General features: G+C 45.7%; 1 protein-coding gene across 2 annotated transcripts in view; it reads right to left on the reverse strand.

Moving 5' to 3' along the window:
• Positions 1-23,462, reverse strand: part of CFAP251 (cilia and flagella associated protein 251) — a 66,387-nt gene that overhangs the window by 30,524 nt on the left and 12,401 nt on the right. For both annotated transcript variants that reach the window (XM_047698381.1, XM_047698379.1), the window contains exons 5-14: positions 22,794-22,905; positions 22,446-22,526; positions 16,489-16,566; positions 14,372-14,422; positions 11,861-12,075; positions 9,529-9,723; positions 8,539-8,789; positions 8,064-8,215; positions 6,773-6,946; positions 5,395-5,579 (exon numbers count right to left, since the gene is read on the reverse strand). In XM_047698381.1, the coding sequence (XP_047554337.1) occupies positions 5,395-5,579; positions 6,773-6,946; positions 8,064-8,215; positions 8,539-8,789; positions 9,529-9,723; positions 11,861-12,075; positions 14,372-14,422; positions 16,489-16,566; positions 22,446-22,526; positions 22,794-22,905 (1,494 nt within the window). The remainder of the gene's footprint in view (positions 1-5,394; positions 5,580-6,772; positions 6,947-8,063; positions 8,216-8,538; positions 8,790-9,528; positions 9,724-11,860; positions 12,076-14,371; positions 14,423-16,488; positions 16,567-22,445; positions 22,527-22,793; positions 22,906-23,462) is intronic.

A 23,462-nucleotide genomic window follows, 5' to 3' on the forward strand; every position in this document is an offset into this window, starting at 1 on the left:
TGAGCCGAAGGCAGAGGCTTTAACCCACTGAGCCACCCAGGCGCCTCATGCTTTATTTAATTCTTAATTATGAATCCTTTTTGCTTTTTATCAGGGCCCACAAGATTGAGTACACTTCATAGCCTATGAAACCTGGATCTTCTCCGATGTGAGGTCAGTGCCTATTGCAAACTTTTTATATGATAAGCCCCTCATTGTTTAGATATGTTTTCTCCCTGGGGCCCCCATGCCCAGCCCGTGTCTGGCGGGGACAGTACATACCCCAGGCATGTGCACTGACTAAATGAAGCGCAAATCCATTAAGCAGTCTTTTTTTTTTTTTTAAAGATTTTATTTTTCTGACACACAGAGAGAGAAATCACAAGCAGGCAGAAAGGCAGGCAGAGAGAGAGAGGAGGAAACAGGCTCCCCGCTCAGCAGAGAGCCCGACGTGGGGCTCGATCCCAGGACCCTGAGATCATGACCCGAGCCGAAGGCAGAGGCTTTATCCCACTGAGCCACCCAGGCGCCCCTTAAGCAGTCTTTTTTAAGGCCCTCCTGTGCCAGGCTCTATGTGAGGGGCTCGGGACACACCCATGAGTGAGGTTTGGTCACTGCCACTGAGCTCACAGCCTGACAAGAGATGACAGACACGGAAGCACTGTGAGGGGAGAGGTGTAGGAACGAGCAAGTGCAGGGCCCCGAGACTGCTCTGAGGAGGGAGACATGCGAGCTGGGTCTGCAGTGGTAAGTAGAGAATATGGAAGAGACAGACAACAGGCAGCAAACAGAGGTGGCACAAGGCCGCGGGAAGTGGGTTGTTGTTGGAAAACTGAAGAAAACATAAAGGGGCAGGAGTGGGAGGAGGAGGGCAGTGAGCTGGGCAAGGGGGTCAGGGCCAGCTGTGAGAGTGCCACGGGCAGGGGGCGGTCAGGTTGGTGATCCGCGGTCAAGTTCATACACGTGCAGACTTAGGTAAGGTGTCAGACATGCTAAATGGACCGCCTGAGGGACCACGCACCATCTAGCTGCAGGTCACCCTGGGTAGGGATGTCCGAGGGCTTCCCCCAAGAAGCATCACCGAGTGGACAGAGGTAGGGAGAGCACGGCTAGGGGCAGACTCTGGTTTGAATCCCAGCTCGGACCCTCAAAGAGTAGGGGCAAGGCTGCAGAGAACGTGCAACCACCACATACTGCTGGTGGGAATGATACCTGGTGGCATCGCTTTGGGAAACAGTCTGGCAGATCCTCAAATGGTTAAACAGAGTTACCAGGTGACCTGGACATTCTGCTCCTAGGTCTTTTCCCAAGAGAAATGAAACAGGTGTCTGCTTGGAAACCTACACAAAAATGTTCACAGTAGCCCCGAACAGAGACGGCCCAAATGTCCGACAACAGGTGAATGGATAAATAGGGTAGGTTTATACCATGAAATATGATCCAGCTGTCGAAAAGGAAGGAAACACTGACACACACTATAGCATGGATGAGCTCTGAAGGATCTTGCTAAGTGAACGAAGCCAGACACAAAAAGTCACATGCTACATGGTTCCACCTATATGAACTATCCAGAATAGACAAATCCACAGAGACAGAACATAGCTTGGCGGTTGCCGGGGGTGGGGAAGGAGTGGGGGAAGGGAGGGAGGGAATGGGGAAGGACTGCTCATGGATATGGGACTAAATAGGTAAAACCTTTAAAAAATTTTAATAATGGATATGGGCTTATTTTGGGGTGATGGAAATGCTCTTAAATTAGATAGTGGTGATGGTTACACAACTTGGTGAATATGATAAAAGTCCCTGAAAAGGGGTAAATTTTATGATATGTAAATTACATCTTAATTTAAATCATAAATAAGAAAAAGGGGGAAAAAAGTCAAACTAAAAATCAGCCTCCTGGTGCCTCAGGTTCCTTGCAGGCACATAGGGACAATGACATGCCTACCCCGAGACTGTGTGAACAGTAAGTTGGTTAATATACTTAAAGCACTCACGGCAATTTCTGGCACATAGGACCCATGGAACTGTCACCTCGTATTTGTTAAACGTATCTGACAATTTTGTAAAATTACTATCTTCTGCTTCTGACTGAAAAATGTCACATACTCCTTGCAAACCATTTCAGACATTTAGACATGCAAAAGCCTGATAATCTACCCAGACCCCCACGTTGCCACACCCTTGAGTCCCTGGGGACTCGAGAATTTCCTTTATATATTCTAACATATAGTTTTATGTGAAAAGTAAATAAATTATAGAAATCTAACTTTATAGGAAAACACATTGTGTCTTGGGAGCTATTTCCATGTCACAACACAGAAACAGCATACTTTTTTTTCTTTTCTCAAAGCATCACTGTGTTTCAGCATAGTGACGAGTCATCATTTAACTAATCCCCTATTAATGGACATCTGGATTGTTTCCATTTTTGAAAGTATTTTTGAGCAAGACATCCTTTTACTTATGCCTCGGCATACTGTGTGAGGGCTTCTGTGGGCTACATTCCTAGACATCAGAAGACAGGATGCAATTTAGCAAAGGGAAACAAAGCGCTCTCCCAAAAGGACACGCTTGTTTCCATGTCCGCCCCAACAGGCAGTGGGACTGTCCACCCGCTTATACCTTTGCCAACATTGTGCCCTGTCATTTTTATTTCACTTGTTTTCATTTCAGTCATTTGTTTTCATCTGCATCTTTGATATTCAAGTGAACATCTGCTCATAGCTTTATTGGCTTTTTTCTGCTAACTGCCTTTCAAGTTCTCAATATTTTAAGTGCATTTTAAAATTGTTTTTATTTGTCATGAAGAGACAATTCCTTCCCAATTAAGCTGTGGTTATGAGGTCTTGTTATTCCTACCACTTAAAAGATGCTTTATGGGGACGGCTGGGTGTCTTAGTGGGTTAAACCTTGGCCTTCAGCTCAGGTCATGGTCTCAGGGTCTTGGGATAGAGCCCCGCATCGGGCTCTCTGCTCAGTGGGGAGCTTGCATCCCCCTCTTTCTCTGTCTGCCTCTCTGCCTACTTGTGATCTCTCTCTCTCTCTGTCAAATAAATAAAATCTTAAAAAAGAAGATGCTTTATGCAAGGGGCTTTACTTTGGGGTGATAGGGGTGTTCTGGAATGAGATACATGGTTGCATGACATTGTGAATGCATTAAATGACACTGAAGTGTTAATTCAAAGTGGTTAGGTTTTTTAAAAGATTTTATTTATGTATTCAAGGGAGGGAGGGGCAGAGAGAGAAAGAATCTCAAGCAGACTCCCCCTGAGTGCAGAGAACCCCACGCAGGGCTCCAGCCCACAATCCCAAGATCATGACCGGAGCTGAAATCAAGAGTCAGACACCTGACTGGGCCAGCCAGGCACACCTAAAATGGTTAGTTTTTATGTTTTATGTTATTGAATTTCACTTTGATAAATTATTTTTTAAAAAGATGCTTTATGAAAAAATTTTCAAAATAAAAATAAAGAGGGGCACCTGGGTGGCTCAGTCGGTTCGGTGTCTGCCTTTGGCTCAGGTCATGATCCCAGGGTCCTGGGATCGAGCCCTGTGTCGGGCTTCCTGCTCAGCAGGGAGCCTGCTTCTCCCTCTCCTCCCTGCTCATGCTCTCTGTTGCTCTCTCTGTCTCTCTCAAATAAATAAATAACATCTTTTTAAAAAATAAAATAAAAATGAAAATATCCCTTATGCTAATTTCCAACTGATTGTCAGTGGCAGAAATTCCAAACTGTGTGGCTTGGAGTCCCTGCTTAGTAACTGTTAGCATCCCCAATCTACCCGCACGGTGAACTCGGATTTACTCAGGACTTCCATATCCATGGGATATTCCATTTCCAAAAAGTTTGTGTCCGTTAAAGATGATGTATGAAGATTCTGAGATCTTCCTGAAATTCCTTTTCTACCTACTTCTTTCAAATGTCTCCTTCCCAGTGTTTTAATATTTTTTAAAAAATGGTGCTGAATTTCTCTCCTATGCCTGCCACATGACATGGCATTTCTCAATCATTTTTCCTTGTATCCTTCTGGAAACAAATGTTTAAAAAAAGAAGATGATGATGTTGATGATTTTGGGTGATGCTGACCTTTGAGGACCAGAACCCTGATCTTCTCCCGCACGGGGCCAGCTGCTGTTGGTGTCGCACTTCCTTCTTTCAGGTGAGGTCCCTAATGGGTTCTCACCTGTTGCTCTGGCCTCTGGGCCTCTGTTCTTTACGGCCATACCCACGAGGCAGCCAACCTACAGGGGGAAAGGGGCATCCTCTAGGGCTGACTAGGTAGGAGTCCACGGCCAGGGCTGCACCTGGGCCCAGGAGTGCCAAGTAGAGGACGGGGGGTCAGAATTAGGCTCATGGGTTGAGTCCCACCCCATCCTGAGCACAAGCTCTGTCACTGCTCTGAACCTCAGTGGGATATTACTTGAGAAAGGGGAGAGTTGTTGAAGATGAATGAGAGCCCAGTGCAGAGGTGATGCACCATGATCTGTATCTGTCACGAGGAGTAAACCTAGGGAGCCCCGGACCTAGCAGCACAAGGGCCAACCACAGACGTTGACCTACTTCAAGATGGAGGAGATGCTGCTCTGAGATGAGGAGCTTTGGATGCCCTGGGCTCAGTCCTTTGGCCCCTCCTCTATATGCTCGTCCCCTCTGGAATCTTCTCTGGTCTCATGGCTCTAAAGCACCATGTGCTCCCAACCTCAAATGTGGACCTCCAGCCCAGGCTCTCCCCTGAACTCCACTCCCCTACCAAGATGCCAATGCCGGGGAGGCAGGAACACGGCTGTCGGCATCTCCACCTTCAGCACCTCGGACAGAACCTGGCTCAGGTAAGGGCTGGGTAAAACTGAGTGAACACATGAATGCCATCAGGTAAACTTAAAAACTTTAGGAAGCAAGAGTAAGGCAAATCGCACAATGAGGGGCCCCTGTTGGCTCAGTGAGGAGAGCCAGTGATTCTTGATCTCAGGGTTCAGTCTGAGCCCCACAGTGGGTATAGAGATCACTTTAAAAAAATGATAAAATCTTTTTAAACATCACACAATTGATACTATTCAAGTGAAAATACGTTTTTTACACAGGAGGGAAAGATAGGAGAGTTTATAAGGCATCAGCGACTTTGCGGGGTCCTTCCCTGGGTCTCGGGCCCGGAGCTCTGGCTCCCTCATCTCCGTGCAGGGCTGGGCTCAGAGGCAAGGGCTCTGGATTCACATCCTGCCTCTGGCGACTTCCCAGCCACGTGACCCTGAGTGAGACTTACTCAACTCTTCTGCACCTCGGTTTCCTTCCCTGAGTAGTGAGGGATAGTAAAGGCAGCCAAACTGCTCGGGGGTCTGTAAGCTGGGACTTAAAGAAGATGGGGATGGAGAAACTGAGGGAGGCATCACACCAGCGGGAAGCTGTTAGCACTTACCGGCACATTTTGGTGGTAGAATTAAAAAGTTTCACTTTGTAGCCACTGTTGCAAACGAGCAGGAAGAGCTCCTTGGTGAGCGGTGGGTACCAGACCATACAGGTGGGATAGTTGCCCTGGTCGGTGCAGTGAATGTCCAGGACTTCCAGGTTGTCTCTGCAGCTCTTAAGAAGATTATATTCAATCTGCAGAGGAGGCCAGATAGACACACATGAGGCTTGAGCCAAAGAAGGCAGTCAACAGTCCTGTTCTGGAGGACAGTACTGGTCCCCCTAAGAGAAGACTTTCCTAGACCCTCACTCCTAACAGGCTGCCCTGATGAGCATTCCTTATGAGCAAAGACAATGAGCTGCTCTAAAAACACGACGCCACTTAACCCTCCTGACTCCCCTGCCAAGTCATACTGTTGTGCCCATCTTACGGGTTAGAAAGCAGAGGTTCAGAGAGGTTCGGTGGGTTGCTCAAGGTCACATAGCTAAGAAGTGGTAGGATGAGAATTCAAATTTAGGTCCAATGGACCCCAAAATCTGAACTCTCACAGTTGTGTCCTACAGTCTCCCTTACCATTATCTTGGGAACTCTTCAAGGGTAGGAATACGTTCATACATAATCTCTACACTTGACAGTCATAAATTGGTAGCTTGCTGAATTTCATCCACTGGCAGGTTTTGGTGGCCAGACCATAACGAATGGATGACTGGACGGCCAATAGAGGAGAGATGGGAATGGAAGAAAGGGAAGGAGCGAGGAACAAAGTTTAGATGCACAGATACAGATCTTCTTTGACTCGTGGTGGGATTATGTTCCAATAAACTGTTTTAAGTTGAAGCAGTCATAGACAAAAATGCACTTAATATGCCTCCCCTACTGACCCCCACAGCCTGACCTGGCCCACCCTAATTGTGCTCAGAACGCTGACATGAGCCTACAATTGGGCAAAGTCACCTACCACGAAGGCTGTTTTATAATGAAGTGTTGACTACCCCATGTAATTGATTGAACTCTGTCCTGAGCATGACAAACAGAACGGCTGTGTGGGTGCAGCTGGTGGCCAGTGTGCTGGCTGTTCACCCTCATGGTCGCACGGCTGATGGGGAGCTGTGGCCCCTGCTCACCATCACACCGGAGGATGGGACCTCAAGTCACGAGCCTGGGACAAGACCCCAAATCAAATGCCAAGCGTAGTTTCTACTGGAAGGAGTACTGCTTTCGTGCATCCTTGAGACCAAGTGTTGACTCAGAGAGCTTTATGCTACCTCACTGTACATTCATTTTTTCCAACAAGGACCCAGACTGGGGGCCCGGTTCTAGGCCAGATGCCAGGGACACAACAAGAATGAAACACAGGGGTGAGGTAAACGGACATTAAACAGCTCACCAAGAGCCTGTCCCTCCCGAGGCTCAGCAGTCTTGGCTCGTTGCTATCCAGATGAACCCCAAACAGGAGACTGCGGATGCTTTTGCGATGAGAACGAAGCCTTGCCAGGTACTCCCAGACCCGGTGTCCGTTTCTGACTACCACCATGTAAACGGCCACAGTAAAATACACGTCCTGAATCGGAGCCAAAGAACAGAAGTTATTCCTTTTTCAGTTTTCTAACTTAAAAATCATCACCATGTTTTTCATACTAATGCTGCCTTTAGGGTATTTTATCCAAAAGGAGATTTTAGTCTGCCTGAGCAAGTAATAAAATCACACCCATTTTATAGATGGGAAAACTAAGGTTAAAAGTAGATAACACGCTAAGGTAAGGGGGGCGGTTAGAAAGCATCCGCCTGACACTGGGGCCTTCTTTCCGGTCCCCACCTCATTCTGTGTGGAAAACTGAAACCCTGACTCTTTTCGCTTTTGTCCTCCCTTCTCTGTATCCAGCCCCACAAAATGAAAAAGGTATGAGTTCCACGGCTGAGAGTGAGTCCGGAGTGTGCACAAGACCAGCCTAAAGGGAAAGGGACACCTGACTCGGGAGCTGCAGGGCCCCGGAGGCTCAGCGGCAAGCCCGTGAAGGTTTGGAGCACACAGACCAGGGTGGAGGCCGGGCACACAGGCAGGGGTGGGGGTGTAGCAGGGACGTGGGAAGCAGCGGTGGCTCTTCCCCCTCACCCAACATCAAGGCAAGACGAGCGTATGGCAGACCAGGAGAGCTGGCAGGAAGGGAGAGGCTAAAGGTCTCAGAAAATCTTTACTGAGCTTAAGAGCCCTATTCATTGAGGGAAGGAATGGAATCCAAAACACCAGGGGAAGACGGTGCTTTGAGATAAATGAGAATGTCATCTTGTCAAAAATCAAAGAGAAAGACGAAAGAACGGATGGCGAGGAAGGGGTCCAGAAACCAACACACCGAAATGAGCTGTCAGGATGGCAGAATCCCGGCCTGCACGTCCTGCGGCCTAGGCTCGTTTCGAGCGGCAGTCCCTCCTCTTTCTATAGAGGCCTTGTGGAGACAGTTCACACCGCACACAGTTCACACCTTTAAAGTGTATGACTGTGGTTTTCAGTGTATTCACAGATCTCACCACCACCATTTTAGAGCATGTTCATGACCCAAAAAGAACCCCGAATCCATTAGCATCCCCTCCCTCGCCCCCCCTCCCCCAAGCCTTCTCTCCCTTTTCGTGGTAAACAAGGTTGCTAGATTCCCTGGACAGTTCCCAGTGGAAACACTTACAGCAGTTGCCATGTACTGGGAGTCATGGGAGAAGCTGATATGAGTCACACTAGTCCTGGAATATTTGAAGGGCTCTGGGATTTGGTTTTCTAAGGACATTGCATCAAGAATGTAAACTGTCCCCTCAGTGAAGCCAGCTCCAAGAAGGGCTCCTGAAATCACAAGCCAGAGAACAATGCTGGAAAAGGGACTTCATTCCTTCAAAAAACACCGACTCCAGGCCAGGCTGTGCTCTAGGAGCTGAGAAGACAGCAATGAACTTGACAGACCAGGACCCCGGCAGGAGAGATAAACGGAAAAGCATGAGGCTCTGGGGTGAGCGCTCAGACACTAACTAGGCACAAGGCGTCTCATCTAGCCTGCTGGGGGGAGCGTGGCCAAAGTAAACTTCCTGGAAGCTGTCACAGCCAAGGGCACAGCCATCTGGGTGCGTTTTTAACTTGGAGGCCAAGATAGGCCGATATAATGAAAATACCTTCAGGATTGTAGGTTAGACTCTGGACGCCAAGCCCCTTCTCAAAGACCCTGCTGAAAAGGTACTTTTTCTTCTCATAATCCCACACTTTGATCATCCCACAGAAACTGCCAATGGCGATGAGGGGCTGGTACGGGTGGCAGGAGATGGCACAAATGGCATCCTTGGGCTCCACGAATAACTTCTCAAGTTTGGTCCCATCTGTCGTTAAGTGGTAAACTGTCGCATCCGACGTTCCAATGATAAGATTCCTGTTTGCCAAGAAGGGACCCAACAGTATCAGTGTTTGCAGCGCATGGGGCACGGAGGCTATTCTGCTTCTAATTGCACATGAAACGCCTCTGTCGTCTGCAATTTAGTGACATTATTAACCCAGCGTCTCCAAAAATATACTACCAATACCCAACAGCCTCCATTTGCAAGTGAAAAAGCCCACATTTCTACATGTAAATGGAGTCATTAAGTATGCAGATGGACAGTCAGTTGTACAATTAGCTAATCTGCACATGCAAATATTCATTTGTGTATGCAAATATGGAGTTTGGTGCACACATACAGATGTGCTTCAAATGCTGCAAGGGTAATTAAGCAGACTCGCAGATAATTCAGTCTTGAAATGTTATGGCTATTAATTATCAAATGCCTTTAACCGCAGCACTAGGACAAACTCGGCTTCGGGAGAAGATACCAAGCTCTAGCAAAGGCCTTCAAACGCAACAGAGACTGCAGCTCAGGGATAAAAGCCCTTTCCAGTTTCCAGTCGCTTAAGATCCTTAGTACGCATACAATGCTTCATTTAAAAAAAATGACTGAACGGTGATTCTAATCAGCTGCGGAGATCCACCTGCGGGCCCGAGAAGGACCGAAGAGGAAATCCCACTCTGTCTCATGGCCCGGGAGCAAGGTGAACATTCCATCGCGTGCCAACCGACAGAGAGGGCAGCAATCATTTCTTGGCCATTCAAAGGACTAGATTCATTAACAACCTACCTTACAATAAAAAGGTCACCTTTTAGAGTGCTGTCTGGAGGATAGTTTGATTTTTCGGTGGGGGGAGCTGCTGGGGTCTTGGAAAACGACAGGGTCCTTATGGAGCTCAGTCTGAAGTTGCTGTACCAGTTAACAATGGACAGGGTCCGATCGTAGAACTTAATGTTACCTCTAATATCACCTGTGACGATATAGCTGAAATGGAGAAAAACATCCGTCTGGGAACTAACAGTAGTAAGTACCACCTACTGAACAGCTAATTTTGTGTCCGGCTCTGGACTCCAGGTGTTGTAAAAATTTCACTTTAATACTGTCCTACGAGGCTGATTTTACTGTTGTTCCACTTTACATCTGGGAAACTAAGGCTCAGAGAAGTTGAAAAATTTGCTCAAGGCCCGGGGTTGCCAGATTTAGCAAATAAAAAATGCAGGACGCCCAGTGAAATTTGAATTTCAGTGAAGCAAGCACTAATCTTTCAGCAGAAGTATGTCCCAAATACCGCCAGGGACCGACTTACACACAGCAGCCCCATCAGGCCCCATGGCTAGACTGTGCAGGGATCCAGGTGTACCCAATGCAAAGCACACGCTCTCGCTCTCCTCTCCCCGCCCTCCCACATCAGCCACGTGCAGTAGCAGTGGGCGGTGACTGACATTCTCTGCCACGAGACCACAGAGGACACCAGAGTCTGTCCACCAGCCCTCTGAAATCACACAGCTTGGTGAAGGCACACAGGCCGCTTTACGGGAGGGCACTGCGGTCAGAGCCATATAAAACCCTGTCCAGCCGTCACAGCCAAAGGCAGTGTCGCGTGACAAAATGGCTTTTATTTCCAGTCCTCAGATCCATCCCAAATGGGCTTTTTTTTTTTTAAGCTTCTGGCATAAGTCTAATCACGGTGAGGGGGGGGCAGGATGGGGGATGAATTTCCTCTTATAGATGCAAAGTGATTAAATGCAGTTTCTGATTAATAAGCCAGGCAGGTGGGCAGAGTAATTGGTGAGAACATCTTTCACTGCCCTCTGCTGGAAAGAAATGGCAAAACAGGCCAAGTGTTTTCAAGATCCTCGGTGGGCTCCCTGGTCCTGGCTGGGTTTTATTTACCATGGAGAGAGGGGAACCCAGGCCTCGTCTTCACTGGGCCCTAGCCCCCCAACTAATTAAAGTCTGATTCATCATCAGCTGCAATTCTACTACCATCTTTTCCGCACCCCTGAGTGAGGACAATTTGCATTTCTCTTTGTAAAGACGTGCCAGGACCTCACCGCTCTCTGTATTAAAAGAAATGAAAAGAAAAGCAGGGCTTTTGGAAAGCAGATGGCACAGTGACTCCAACCACACGTGCATGGTCCCTGTCATGAGGCAGAGTCCTCTGTCCCTGTCGGGAACTTCTCAAGCATACTGATAGCGACGATTTCATTTAGAGCTCCTCTGTGCCAGATAAGGAAGGTACTAGAGTTTTACGTGGCTTATCTCACAAAAATTCTCATAAAAATCACTCTGAGGGAGAGAGTCATGCCTATTTTGCAGGTGGAAAAATGGAGGCTCAGCCAAGTTAAGTCCCTTGCCCTGAGTCGTTCAGCAAGGAAGGGATACGTCTGGAAATTGAACCCCTTTCTGTCTGAGACTAAGGCTTTTAATGACACTCTCTGAGCCCCCACAGCCTCTCCAGTCAGCGAACTTTTATAGTCCTGTTGTATTTCACCTTTTCATAATAGGTGTTATTTTGTAATCAGAAAAAACAATATGGGGCAGCTGGGTGGCTCAGTGGGTTAAGTCTCTGCCTTCAGCTCAGGTAGTGATCCCAGGGTCCTGGAATCGAGTCCCACATGGGGCTCTCTGCTCAGCAGGGAGCCTGCTTCCCTCTCTCTCTCTCCGCCTGCCTCTCTGCTTACTTGTGATCTCTGTCTGTCAAATAAATAAATAAAATCTTAAAAAAAGGAAAGAAAAAACAATATAGCTATTTATGTTATTTTCTTAAAATTAAAGGACATAATATTTAGGGTGAAAATGACTGTAATTAGTGTGGAAGGAAAAAAACCAGTTTTTGTTTCACCAACACAAAGGGATTTTTTTAAAAGTAATACATGGCCATGATTTTTTTTTTAAAAAGCAAACCAATTAGTACAAATGAGATCATAAGAAGAGGTGAAGCCACCCCCACCCTTGATCCCACTTCTCTGTTCTTTTCCTCAGAGATACCAAACATTCCCAGTTAATAAGGAATTTCCCCAGAAATATTCTCTGCATATACAAAATATGTGTATACATCCAAAAGGGTTTTAACATACTTTGGTAATCACTGTAGCTGCTTTTTAATTAAGTTAATTACCGATCAACTGTAGTGAGCACAGTGATGCCCTCTTTCTGCAAATGAACCAGTTTACAAGGTTTGATTTGAGGGAAGCCCGCAGAGGCGGAGGCAGACGATGGTGGGCGGTGGATGTCCCAGACAACCAGCTTCCCTTCCATTGTTGCGGAAAGTATTTGTGTTAAATTCAAATGAAAGACTGACTGGCTAAATTTTCCCACGAGCTTGTTGAAGGTCTGCATTTCAGAAGACAGATTATAAGTTACATTGGTATAAATATAAAACAAAGCATTTGTCAATATGGCCTATTTTATAATATTACATTGATTTACAGTAAGAAAAAGATACAATTAGAAAAACCAATCACTAAGAAATCTCTCCCCCGTGGATTGCCATGGTGCAGGCCATTCTGAACCTCTGAAGGTTTGCTAGGAGCAAGTGAACGGCTGTGTACGGGGTTCATTAAACTGTTTGCTTAAAGCAAATGAAAAAGTGTTTAACCACTTGTTTATACCTGCTCAACTTCTCTTACCAAGGTTTCAGAGACTGATAAAAGAAACTAATGTCCCTGTCTTGTGCAAAAGCATGTCTGGTTGTAAGATATCACAAAATAATCATCCCAGTCTTATAACTATAAACTTTTCCCATAAACTATTTTCCCATCAGTAGAAATTAAGTACTGTACACAGACATGCCCCTGACACCTCAAGAAATTTGTGCTACATAAAATAAGGCACGAGGGCCATCTTTCTTAGGCAATGTCTTGGAGATGAAGTATAGAAAGAACCCAGAGCGGTGGAGTGGAGCCCCGCAGTGAATGTTCAGTGAATGAATCGGTCAAAGAAATGCCTTCATTTGTCACGGGATACAGCAAGTTTGCTGCCCCCTTCTCTAATGACTCGGAGAAGACCCTAGGGCTCACCTCTTCTGCCTAGAACACAGGAGGGTCAGGAAAACAATAACTAGTCAAGGGAGGGCATCTGCTTCCATACGAGGCATTTTCATGGCTTGTGGGTTCTGTATTTGCAAACTCAACTACTCACTAAAATTTATTTATAACCCCATGGGGCACCTGGGTGGCTCAGTGGGTTAAGGCTCTGCCTTCGGCTCAGGTCATGATCTCAGGGTCCTGGGATCGAGCTTTGCATCGGGCTCTCTGCTTAGCAGGGAGCCTGCTTCCCCCCAACCACCAGCCTCTCTGCCTACTTGTGATCTCTGTCTCTGTTAAATAAATAAATAAAATCTTAAAAAATTTTATTTATAACCCCAAAATCAACCCTTGTGGCCCCTTCATGATTGTTTGCAGATGTGTGCATATTCGGAGTGGCAAAAATTTGACTCTCCCTGTGCGCATGTCCCTAACTGAGGTCCAGTGAGGACATGCTCTGCCTTCTTATTCCAGCTTTCAAACTGTAAACAAGAGTCCTTTCCAGGGTCTGCTTAGTGCCACGTTGTTCATGTTTTTGAGGTGCTTTTTGTTAGTGAGGGCAGTATTTAACGCCAAACACGGTACTGAAAGGCAGTCTAGTGATGTGCCTTCCAGAGCACATACCTGAGTTAGATAAACGTCATTCAGACATGCGTTCCACAGCTGCTGGCTGTGAGCGCTAACGCATCAACATTTTGTATTAAATATGGTGTCTTCAAACAAAAACACACTTAAGACAAGGTTATGCGTCTATCTGTTGGTGAAACTGTTATGACCCGAGGCTGGCAGGAACCCAATCCTGTACTTCTCCTAGAAGCGATGATTTTGTATTCATTGAGGTCTGTGGAGACTTTGTGAAACGTAACTGCCACGCATGATGAGAACTGAACTTTATTGTTTGATAACTTTGATTTATGAAAAAGAGGTTGGAACAGAATCCTCTCTCTTTGTATTCATCTATCTCAACTTTTTTTTTTTTTTGGCATGCCCTCTTAAAAATAAATTTCTATAAATCGTACTAAGAGTGAAGAAAGGAAGCAGAAGAAACACCATAAGGTGCTCACTGAGGGCAGATTACATGGGTGTCAAACGCAGAAATTGTGGCAGGAGATGGGACCCAAGGTCCACCTCAGATGCGACGACGGCTCCAGGTGAGCCAGCAGGCAAGATACCTGTTTCTTCCAACACCTGCTATACCGCCTTTCTACTGGCTCTGAAACGTCTAAGTACCCAAGATCACGTTTTATTATTCTGAAAACTGGGTAGCATAAAAAGGAGCCACTCACATTCAACTATTTATTATATCACTCCGAAATAACTTTTCATTCTTTGTCATAGGCACACACATACATTGGCAAAGCCATCACTTTTTTGGGTATTTTCTCAGGGTAGTCAAATTTCTTTTCCACAATATTTTATTTTGAATAATGTTTCCATTATTTTCAGCTGACGATTCAATATGGTAAAGGACCCAAGTAAAAATGTCAAATCATTTCCCCACGGTGTAATATCAAGACATACAAAGAGTAGCCCGGAGTGACTAAGCTTACACATATTTACTCTCCACAACATCTGACATATAAAAATGCGGGAGGCATACTCACTTTTTCTGTTAAACGTGGGGCACTGTGAGCAAGTAGATCTCCCTCTTCACACTGAGGGGTACAGAAAAAATAATCACTACTACAAAAAGACCTGGTTTCTAAAAGAAAGAACTACTATAACCACAAAATCAGAAGAAATGCATCTAAACAGGGCCAGAGCTATGCAACCTCTACAGATAAGAGAACCTGCTGCCTCAAGGAACATCTGAAAACATTCTGAAAGAAAAGCAAATACGTTTAAAAAAAATGCCACAAACGATTGTGACTTTAAATGGTAGTAAATGAAAATCTGAATGCTACATTTATATGGCATTAAAGCTACAATAAGTACTGGAAGAAACGACTAGCACTGAAAATTGGTGATTGAATCAGTGTTTTTGTTTTGCATTTTTAATTGAGGTAAAATTCACATAACATAAAATTAACCATTAATCATTTTATTATTATTATTATTTTTTAAAGATTTTATTTATATATTTGACAGACAGAGATCACAAGTAGACAAAGAGGCAGGCAGAGAGGGAGAGAGGGAAGCAGGCTCCCTGCCGAGCAAAGAGCCCGATGCGGGGCTCGATCCCAGGACCCTGAGATCATGACCTGAGCCGAAGGCAGTGGCTTAACCCACTAAGCCACCCAGGCACCCTCATTTTATTATTTTTTAAAGATTTTATGCTTAAATGTTTTTAAAATTTAAATTAAATTAATCATAAAGATTTTATTTTGAGGGGCGCCTGGGTGGCTCAGTGGGTTAAGCCTCTGCCTTCAGCTGAGGTCATGATCCCAGAGTCCTGGGATCGAGCCCCACATCGGGCTCCCTGCTAAGCAGGGAAACTGCTTCCCCCTCTGCCTCTTGTGACTACTTGTGTTCTCTCTCAAATAAATAAAATCTTATAAATAAATAAATAGCGATTTTATTTTGAAGTAATCTCTACACCAAACAACTCTAAGATCAAGAGCCACGTGCTCCACTGACTGAGCCAGCCAGGCATTCCAACCATTAGTCATTTTAAAGTGTACAATTCAGGGACATCTAGTACACTAACAATGCTGTGCACCATCCTCTCCATCTGGTTCAGGACATTTTCATAACCCCAAAAGGAAGCCCCCTCTCCATTAAGCCATAATGCATGCCTCTCCCCCAGCCCCAATCACCACCATTCTGCACTTGTCTTAATGGATTCTTCTCTTCTGGACATTTCACATCAATGGACTCATACAGCACATGGTTTGTTGTGTCTGGTTTCTTTCCTTTATCATGATGTATACGCGGTTCATTCATGTTGTAGTGGGTGTCAGTGCCTCGTTCCTTTTTATGGCCGAGTCATAGTCCGTTGTACGGATGGACCACATTTTGTTTATGCATTCACTAGCTGATGGACATGTGGTTTGCTTCTACCTTTTGGTCACTGACAATCATACCGCTGTTATGAATGTTTGTATGTTTGTATTTGTCTGAGTGCCTTTTAAAATTCTTTTGGATTTAGGAATTGCTGGGTCATGTGGTAATTTTATGTTTAACTTTGATGTTTTTTTATTTTTTTATTTTTTTTTAAAGATTTTATTTATTTATTTGACAGAGAGAAATCACAAGTAGGCAGAGAGGCAGGCAGAGAGAGAAGAGGAAGCAGACTCCCTGCTGAGCAGAAAGCCCGATGTGGGGCTTGAACCCAGGACCTGGGATCATGACCTGAGCCGAAGGCAGCGGCTTAACCCACTGAGCCACCCAGGCGCCCCCTTTGATGTTTTTTTAATCTCACCATTCTGCCCTATGTCAATATATACATTGCTCAACTGTTTGCTAATTCCTTTCTAAAACGGGGTTAAAAACCAAGGTCTTGAAAAACCCTGTATTTTTTAAACCTGTTAAATACATTCAAATAAATATTTGCTTCATTACTTTAAAAAATTAAATGAAATTTAAATTATCTGCTTCTGATTTAATACACTAGTTTCCAATGAGACTAAAGTAAATGCTATAATTAAATCAAAACATTTTAATACATATTTATTGCTTCCTAAGTAGATACTGTACTGTTACATTGCCAAAACATCTGTACTCAGGAAATGAACACATACTTGTCCCTACATTTAAGACAAATCAAAATATTTCTACTTACCCACAAATAATATATTGCCTGTGTTTTACTGTTGCTCACCAATTCTTTATTATTTGTTGGATTAAAAGTAAGATAGTTCTGAAATATAAAGTACGGAAATATATTACATTGCAACAGATTTTCTGTTTCTCTCTGGCTAAGCTAAATGGTAAAAATAAATAATATTTATATTATAATAAATAGCTGAGTAGGAATATAAAACAGAAAAGACAACAGCATTTTGTAAGCAATAGGAATAGAATTTAAACACTGAGTGTTAAAATTAATGGTCTCAAATGTGTTCCCTTTCTTATTAGTCTTCTTTATTATAATTTATTGGAACAAGCAAAAGTAGCACAATATTCACTAATAACCTTTACTCTGTGTCCTTTTGGACAAAAACTGCTGCATACACATTTCTAAATTTGACAAGGCCACAAGGTAACTTGGAATGAATGCCAAATACTGGAAAGAGTTTCTGATTCCTGCCAACATGGTGAATAGCCTGGACTGCCTGGCTCCCTTCCCAAAAATCAACCCTGCGGTAACTACGCAAGTGAGGAAACCACAAAGTACAGAAGCTAAACAACAGCCACACCACCACGGAGCTCCCTGGGGAGACTGAGGCGTGTCTCCTGCAGGGGTACGTGTGTGGGAGGGGGTGGCTGCGGCCTGAGGTGAAGGGATACAGGGGGCAGCCCTGGGAGACAGCTTCTAGAAACACGACTTAAGTTCCATTCCTGCCACCTCCACACCATCACCTACTCCTTGCCTGCTCCAGGAATGTGAAGGACCAGTGCCAATGTTTGAGAAGTAATTTCAGGACAGCTCAATGGCCTCAGCAGGGGTGGGAAGGGATGGGGAGGGCAGGGGGAGTACAGAACGGTTGGAAGCAAATGCATGGACAAGTCCTCACAAAGGCTGGAAATCAGCCTCAAATCACTGCAATCTGTGATTCGATTAATCAGTTAATCTCGTTAATTTTGCCAGATGCCAGCAAGAAGCAAAAGTGAGTCTTCCTTGGAGGAAGGTACCATCCTGAGCCTCAAATTATTCCTAGACTTTTTAAAGCATGACACTGGGCATCTGTTGAAACATAACCAGGCATATGAAAGAGACATTTCCAAATGACTGACAACCGAGGGGGAAGCAATCGTCAGCAAGAGACCCCAGGAGATGCAGGCATAACATCAACACATGCAGACTTGACAATACTGTGGTCACGATGTGCCAGAGAGTAGAGGGCACGATGGGCAATCTCAGCAGTAACTCTATTTTTAAAAAGAATCAAATAGAAATTCTAGATCTGGAAAAAAAAAAGATTTTAAAAAACCTCAAAAGAGGATTTAACAGAAAATTAAATATAGCCAAAGAAATAATTAGTCAGTATAATGGGAAGATAAATTAGAAGAGGAAAGATCCAGACTGAAGGATAAAGACACAAAAGAACAGACAATATAGACAATAAGAGACATATAGGACAAGACGGGTCCAATGTCTGTATAATTGGAGTACCAAAAGGAGAGGAAAGAAAAAAAGGTGATAAAACTGATGTTTAAAGAAGCAGTGGCAGAGAATTTTGCAAAACTGAAGAAAGATATGATATTCCAAGTTCAAAGAACCCCAGAAGATATGTTTTGGGGGTTTGAGATTTTTTTTAGATTTTAATTTTTATTTATTTATCCTTTTTTGTGAGTAATCTCTATGCCCAACATGAGGCTCAAACTCACAGCCAAGATCAAGAGTCACACGCTCCACTGACTGAGCCATCCAGGCACCCAGTTTTGGATTTTTAAGAAAAATCAACAACATATCCATATACATACAGACACATCATTAAAAAAACTGCTAACAATCAGCAGAAAACCTTAAAAGCAGCCAGAATGGGGCAGGAGGAGAAAGACATACATAACTTTCAGGAGAGGGAACAATAAGATTGATTGTTGACTTCTCAATGGAAGTGGTGTTAAGTCTGAAGACAATAATATCAGGGTGCCTGGGTGGCTCAGTGGGTTATCCCTCTGCCTATGGCTCAGGTCATGATCTCAGGGTCCTGGGATTGAGCCCCACATCGGGCTCTCTGCTCAGCGGGGAGCCTGCTTCCTTCTCTCTCTGCCTGCCTCTCTGCCTACTTGTGATCTCTCTCTCCCTCTCTCTCTCTCTCTCTCTGTTAAATAAATAAATAAAATCTTTAAAGAAATAAGGACAATAATATCTTCCAAGTACGGCAATAACGACCACACTCCAGCCCTATAGTTAGGGCAGATAGCCTTCAGAAACAAAGATAATTACCAAGAGAAACGAAGGCATATATCTACAAAGACTTGTGCATGAAAGTTCATGCACCTTTGTTTTCAACGGCCACAAACAGGAAACAGGGCTAATGTCTTTTAACAGGTGAAGAAGCAAATTGCGACATATCCATTCGATGACTACTCAGTATTCAGATTTTAAAGGACACAAAGAGGAATAAAGAAGAATAAACTATTGTTGCATACATAGATGAATCTCAACAATTAAATTGAATAAAAGAAGCCAGAACCCTCCACAAAAAGAGTCCATTTCTTTAAAATTCCAGGGTATACAAACTAACAGACATTAATAAACAGGAGGGTAGGTGCTGGGAGGTGGGTGGAGGGGGAGTTTAGGGTTATGCCCATCACAAAGGGAAGTCACTGAAAGACTTTAAGCAAGAGAGTGATATGATGTGTCCGGCTCATTTAAGAACTGTCACTCTGGCTGCTGCAGGAAGGCGGGAAAGACCGGGACAAGAGTGAACATGGCTCAGCCTGAAGGATGCTGGAGTCACGCAGGGAGCTGTGGTGCCAGTGGAAATGGAGAGAGGAGGACGGATTTTGGGTGCATCTTGGGAATGAATGCACAGGACTTAAAAGTCATGGGAATGGATGAGAACACCCAGGAAGAAGGTGTCGCCATAAGAGGAGCTCCCACAACTCAATCCTGAGGATGGCCAGCATTAGAAGGTGTGCAGAGAAAGAGGACAAGCCCACAGAGGAGCCCAGGAAAGGTTGTGAGCCCAGGGAAGGTGTCTTCAACGCCCACTGGGAACGGTGCTAGTGAGGATGTAATAGGGCTTGCTTGACTTGGAAACGCCAGTGACTGTGATAAGCACAGATCTGGTAGAGCCGTGGGCAGGCGGAAGACGATCAGAAGAGCCAAAATGCTAATCGCCGGTAGGATAGAGAAACGAGCTATATTATACTCAGACAAGAAGAGACTAGATAGGCGTGAAAATTAGTGAATTATAGCTCAGTATTCAAAATGTATGAATCTCATAAACAAGGCAGACAAAATGAAGCAATTATGATTCCAGATACACACCAAACAAACCAGGTAAGACAAAATAGGATAGTACTGAGGGAGGGGCGCCTGGCTGGCTCAGCCGGCAGAGCCTGCTGCTCCTGATCTCAGGATTCTGAGTTCCAGCCCCATGTGGCCTGTGGAGCCTACTTAAAAAAAGTGGTGGGGGGACCCAGGTGGCTCAGTTGGTTAAGCCTCCGACTCTTGATTCTGAGTCAGGTCAGAACCTCAGGGTCCTGACAGGGAGCTCCGCATCAGGCTCTGCACTCAGCATGGAACCTGCTTGAGAGTCTCTCCCTCTCCGTCTGCCCCTCCCTGCTCATGTTCTCTCTCTCTCTCTCTCTCTCTCTCTCGCTCAGGAAGGAAAAAAAAAAGGAAAGTACTGAGAGATACTTGCTAGACAAAATATACAGGAAAGTAAGGGAATGTGTAACACAAAACCTGGGACACTAGTTAACTAGTTAACCCTAGTTAACTTGGGGATGGGATTGGGGAAGGAGGACAAAGGGACTTCCAGGGTTTGGGTGATGTTCTTTCTTGATCAGGCAGTAAACACACAGGTACCTTTTGTTTCATACCTTTAAATGCACACATTTTGCATGTATGCCTCCTTTAGCAATGAAAATATAATGAGATCAAATATTTTGTGCACAAAAGCGTAAATGAGACATCATGAAGTCAGAAAGCAGGCACAGACAGCACCTCGGAGACATGTTACTGTGAAGAAGTGCAGGGAGCCAGAGCCGGAAGGAGACGCTCCATCAGTGGTGTCCTCCAGAGATGGGGAAACGAATGCATGTGTGTCTGCTATGGGTATAGCCACCCAGTGGAGGGAGGGCTGATTGCTGCAGGAGAGGGCCTTGAGCGCCTGAGAGGAGTGGCATCTCGGGCACTGGCCGCTCTTAAAGGCAGAGGGGCAGGAGGCGGTGGTGAGCCTGAAGCAGATTGTAGGCTGGGAGTGAGAACAGGCCAGTGTTTGTATCCGATGGCCCCCATTCTCTCAATGCAAAATGAAAGAGGTCATCAGCCAAGAGGAAGAGGAAGGGCCGGGGAGGGATGAAGAGAAGGTGTGAGACAGTTCGCTCTAGAAACAAAACAGCCAGCCTACTAGAAAGCTGGGCTGTGCTGAGAGCTCGCTCACCCTGTGTGACTCAAGCCCAAATCGAAGGGCTCAGTCCAGCTGGGCAGGCAGGAATGCAGAGCAGGCAGAAGATGGCAGAATCCTTCCAGACTTGGGGCCTTGCAGCGCTGTCCACAGCACATTCCGCTGTGACCAAGATGTTGGCTCATCTGTTCTGTCAAACGTGGCAGCCACTGACCACAGGGGGCTGGGGAGTACTTGAGATGTAGTGACACGGAGGAAATGAATCTGTAGTTTTATCTCACTCTACCTGACTTAAATCCAAGCAGCCACATGTAATCAGCAAAGTTTCATGGCACAGAATCCCACAAAAATCAGTTGTGTTTCTATAGACTAGCAATGAAAAGCCACGAAGGAAATTAAGAACACCGATCCACTTACGATAGCATAAAAAGACCTAGGAATAAAACCTTCAGTAGAGGGTTTGTTCACTGCAAACGGCACTGCTGAAGGAAACTCGAGAAGACATAAGCGAATAGAAAGACAGCCTGCGCCCGTGGGTTGTTTTTTGTTTTTTTTTAAGATTTTATTTATTTATTCGACAGACAGAGATCACAAGTAGGCAGAGAGGCAAGCAGAGAGAGAGGAGGAAGCAGGCTCCCTGCCGAGCAGAGAGCCCGATGTGGGGCTCGATCCCAGGACCCCAAGATCATGACCTGAGCTGAAGGTAGAGGCTTTAATCCACTGAGCCACCCAGGCGCCACTGTGCCGTGGATTGTTAAGAGGACAACTGCCCAAAGCAATCCACGGATTCAATGCAAGCTCTAAAAAGCCCCAGAGCGGTTTCTTGCAGCAACAGAAAAACTTGCTATGGCCGGTGGCTACTGTATCAGCTCAGCTTATAAAAGCTGTGAGGAAATTTTTTTGCGGAGACCTAGAGGGATGGTGGGGGGCCAGAAGGAGAGAGATGGACATGAAGCTACAGCATGACGTGTGCCAAGCTAAGCCCAGTCACCCAGGCCCTCTGACTGGGTTCTGGGTCCTGCACCCAGGTGAGAACTTTGCACAGTGTCTGGTGCATCGTAGGGACCGAGCAGCCGTGTGATAGGCGAAGGGTGCAAGGACGAGTAAGATAACACAGAGCACAAGAGTAGACTTGGTGGGTGTCCTTGGCAAGTCGCTTCAAGCAAACCAAGACTAATAATTTCTGGGTCTAAGGAGCAGTTAAGAGCATGTCTAGAACAGGAAAGGCTACTGGCCTGTGACTTCAGACAAATTACCTAGTACTTAACAGTAGCAGTCCACTGTATTACTAAAGAACTCCTTCCCAGCACGTTTGCATGGACTGTGTGAGATGCTTGCTCTAACAAACTTAGCAGAACCTGGTACATAATGCATGCTCAAGAAAATATTGCTCACTATCATCAAGATTAAAATGAGATCAAGAACATGGCAGTGTTTTTTTTTTTTACAAGTGCTAGTGTACTGTAACCAAACGCCAGCAAACCCAAAGTAGGTTTGGACCTGGGCTCGGTGTGACTGTAGACACAGCTTTGCACACTCAAACTGAGCTCACCTGAACACCATACTCTTTGAGGAGGTTGAGGGTACATGCTGGCGTTTCCACGGCTAAGGTCCACCTCCAGATGCAAACTTCCTGTGAGTGACAACAGATGGAGGAGAATGAGAAGGTTCCTGAAGGCTGCTGATAAACCCGACACCTCTCGTGGTGGCCGTGTAACTTTGGCTCAGGAACATGGCACTGTGAGCTGAACCCCAGGGAGAGAACACACAGCGAGGGGCCATGGGGTCCAGTCGTTCCCTGAGAGCATCACAGATGCCACATGGCCCGAGCAGAGCTGCTCACCGGGACACACTTGACAGGCCAGCCAGCCCTCTGAGGCGGCCTCCAAGTGCTCTGTACCTGGATTTCAGCATCGGAGATGGTTGCCAGATATTTGGCATCCCGGGTGATGGCTATGGCCTCGATGCCGTTGCCTTCTGGGCAGCTGTCAAATATTGTGTGCACAGGAATGCTGCAAAACAGGACCAGGGAACACCCCTTTGCAGAGGTCTGCCTTGCTCCCCGGAGGGACTCACTTCAAAGCTAAGGAGGAACCAAATGTGGTCCGTCCAAACAACGGACTGCGATGCAGCCATACAAGGAAGGAAGCGCGGACCCCTGCTGTATCAGGGGCGGACCCCAAAAACATCACGTGAAGTAGAGAGGCCTGACACAAAGACCACATGTTGTTCGAGCTCACCGATATGAAGATTCCAGAATTAGAAAATCCACAGGGAGGAACTGGCACATCAGGGGCTGTCAGGGGGAATGGCAGGGATGACTGATGGCTTTGGGTTTCCCTTTTGGGGTTTTGGAACTAGGGGCACCCAGCGGGCTCAGGTGGTGGAGCATGCAACTCCTGACCTCGGGGTTGTGGGTTCGAGCCCCACATTGGGCGTAGAGATGACTTTAAAACAGCAGTTGGAACTAGATACAGGTGGCGATGACACAACACTGCAAACGCGCTCGATGCCACTGAATCGCACGCTTCACGACAGCGAATTTTACCTTATGTGAATTTTACCTCAA

This window comes from Lutra lutra, chromosome 12 (assembly GCF_902655055.1).
Source record: "Lutra lutra chromosome 12, mLutLut1.2, whole genome shotgun sequence".
Lineage (NCBI taxonomy): Eukaryota > Metazoa > Chordata > Mammalia > Carnivora > Mustelidae > Lutra > Lutra lutra.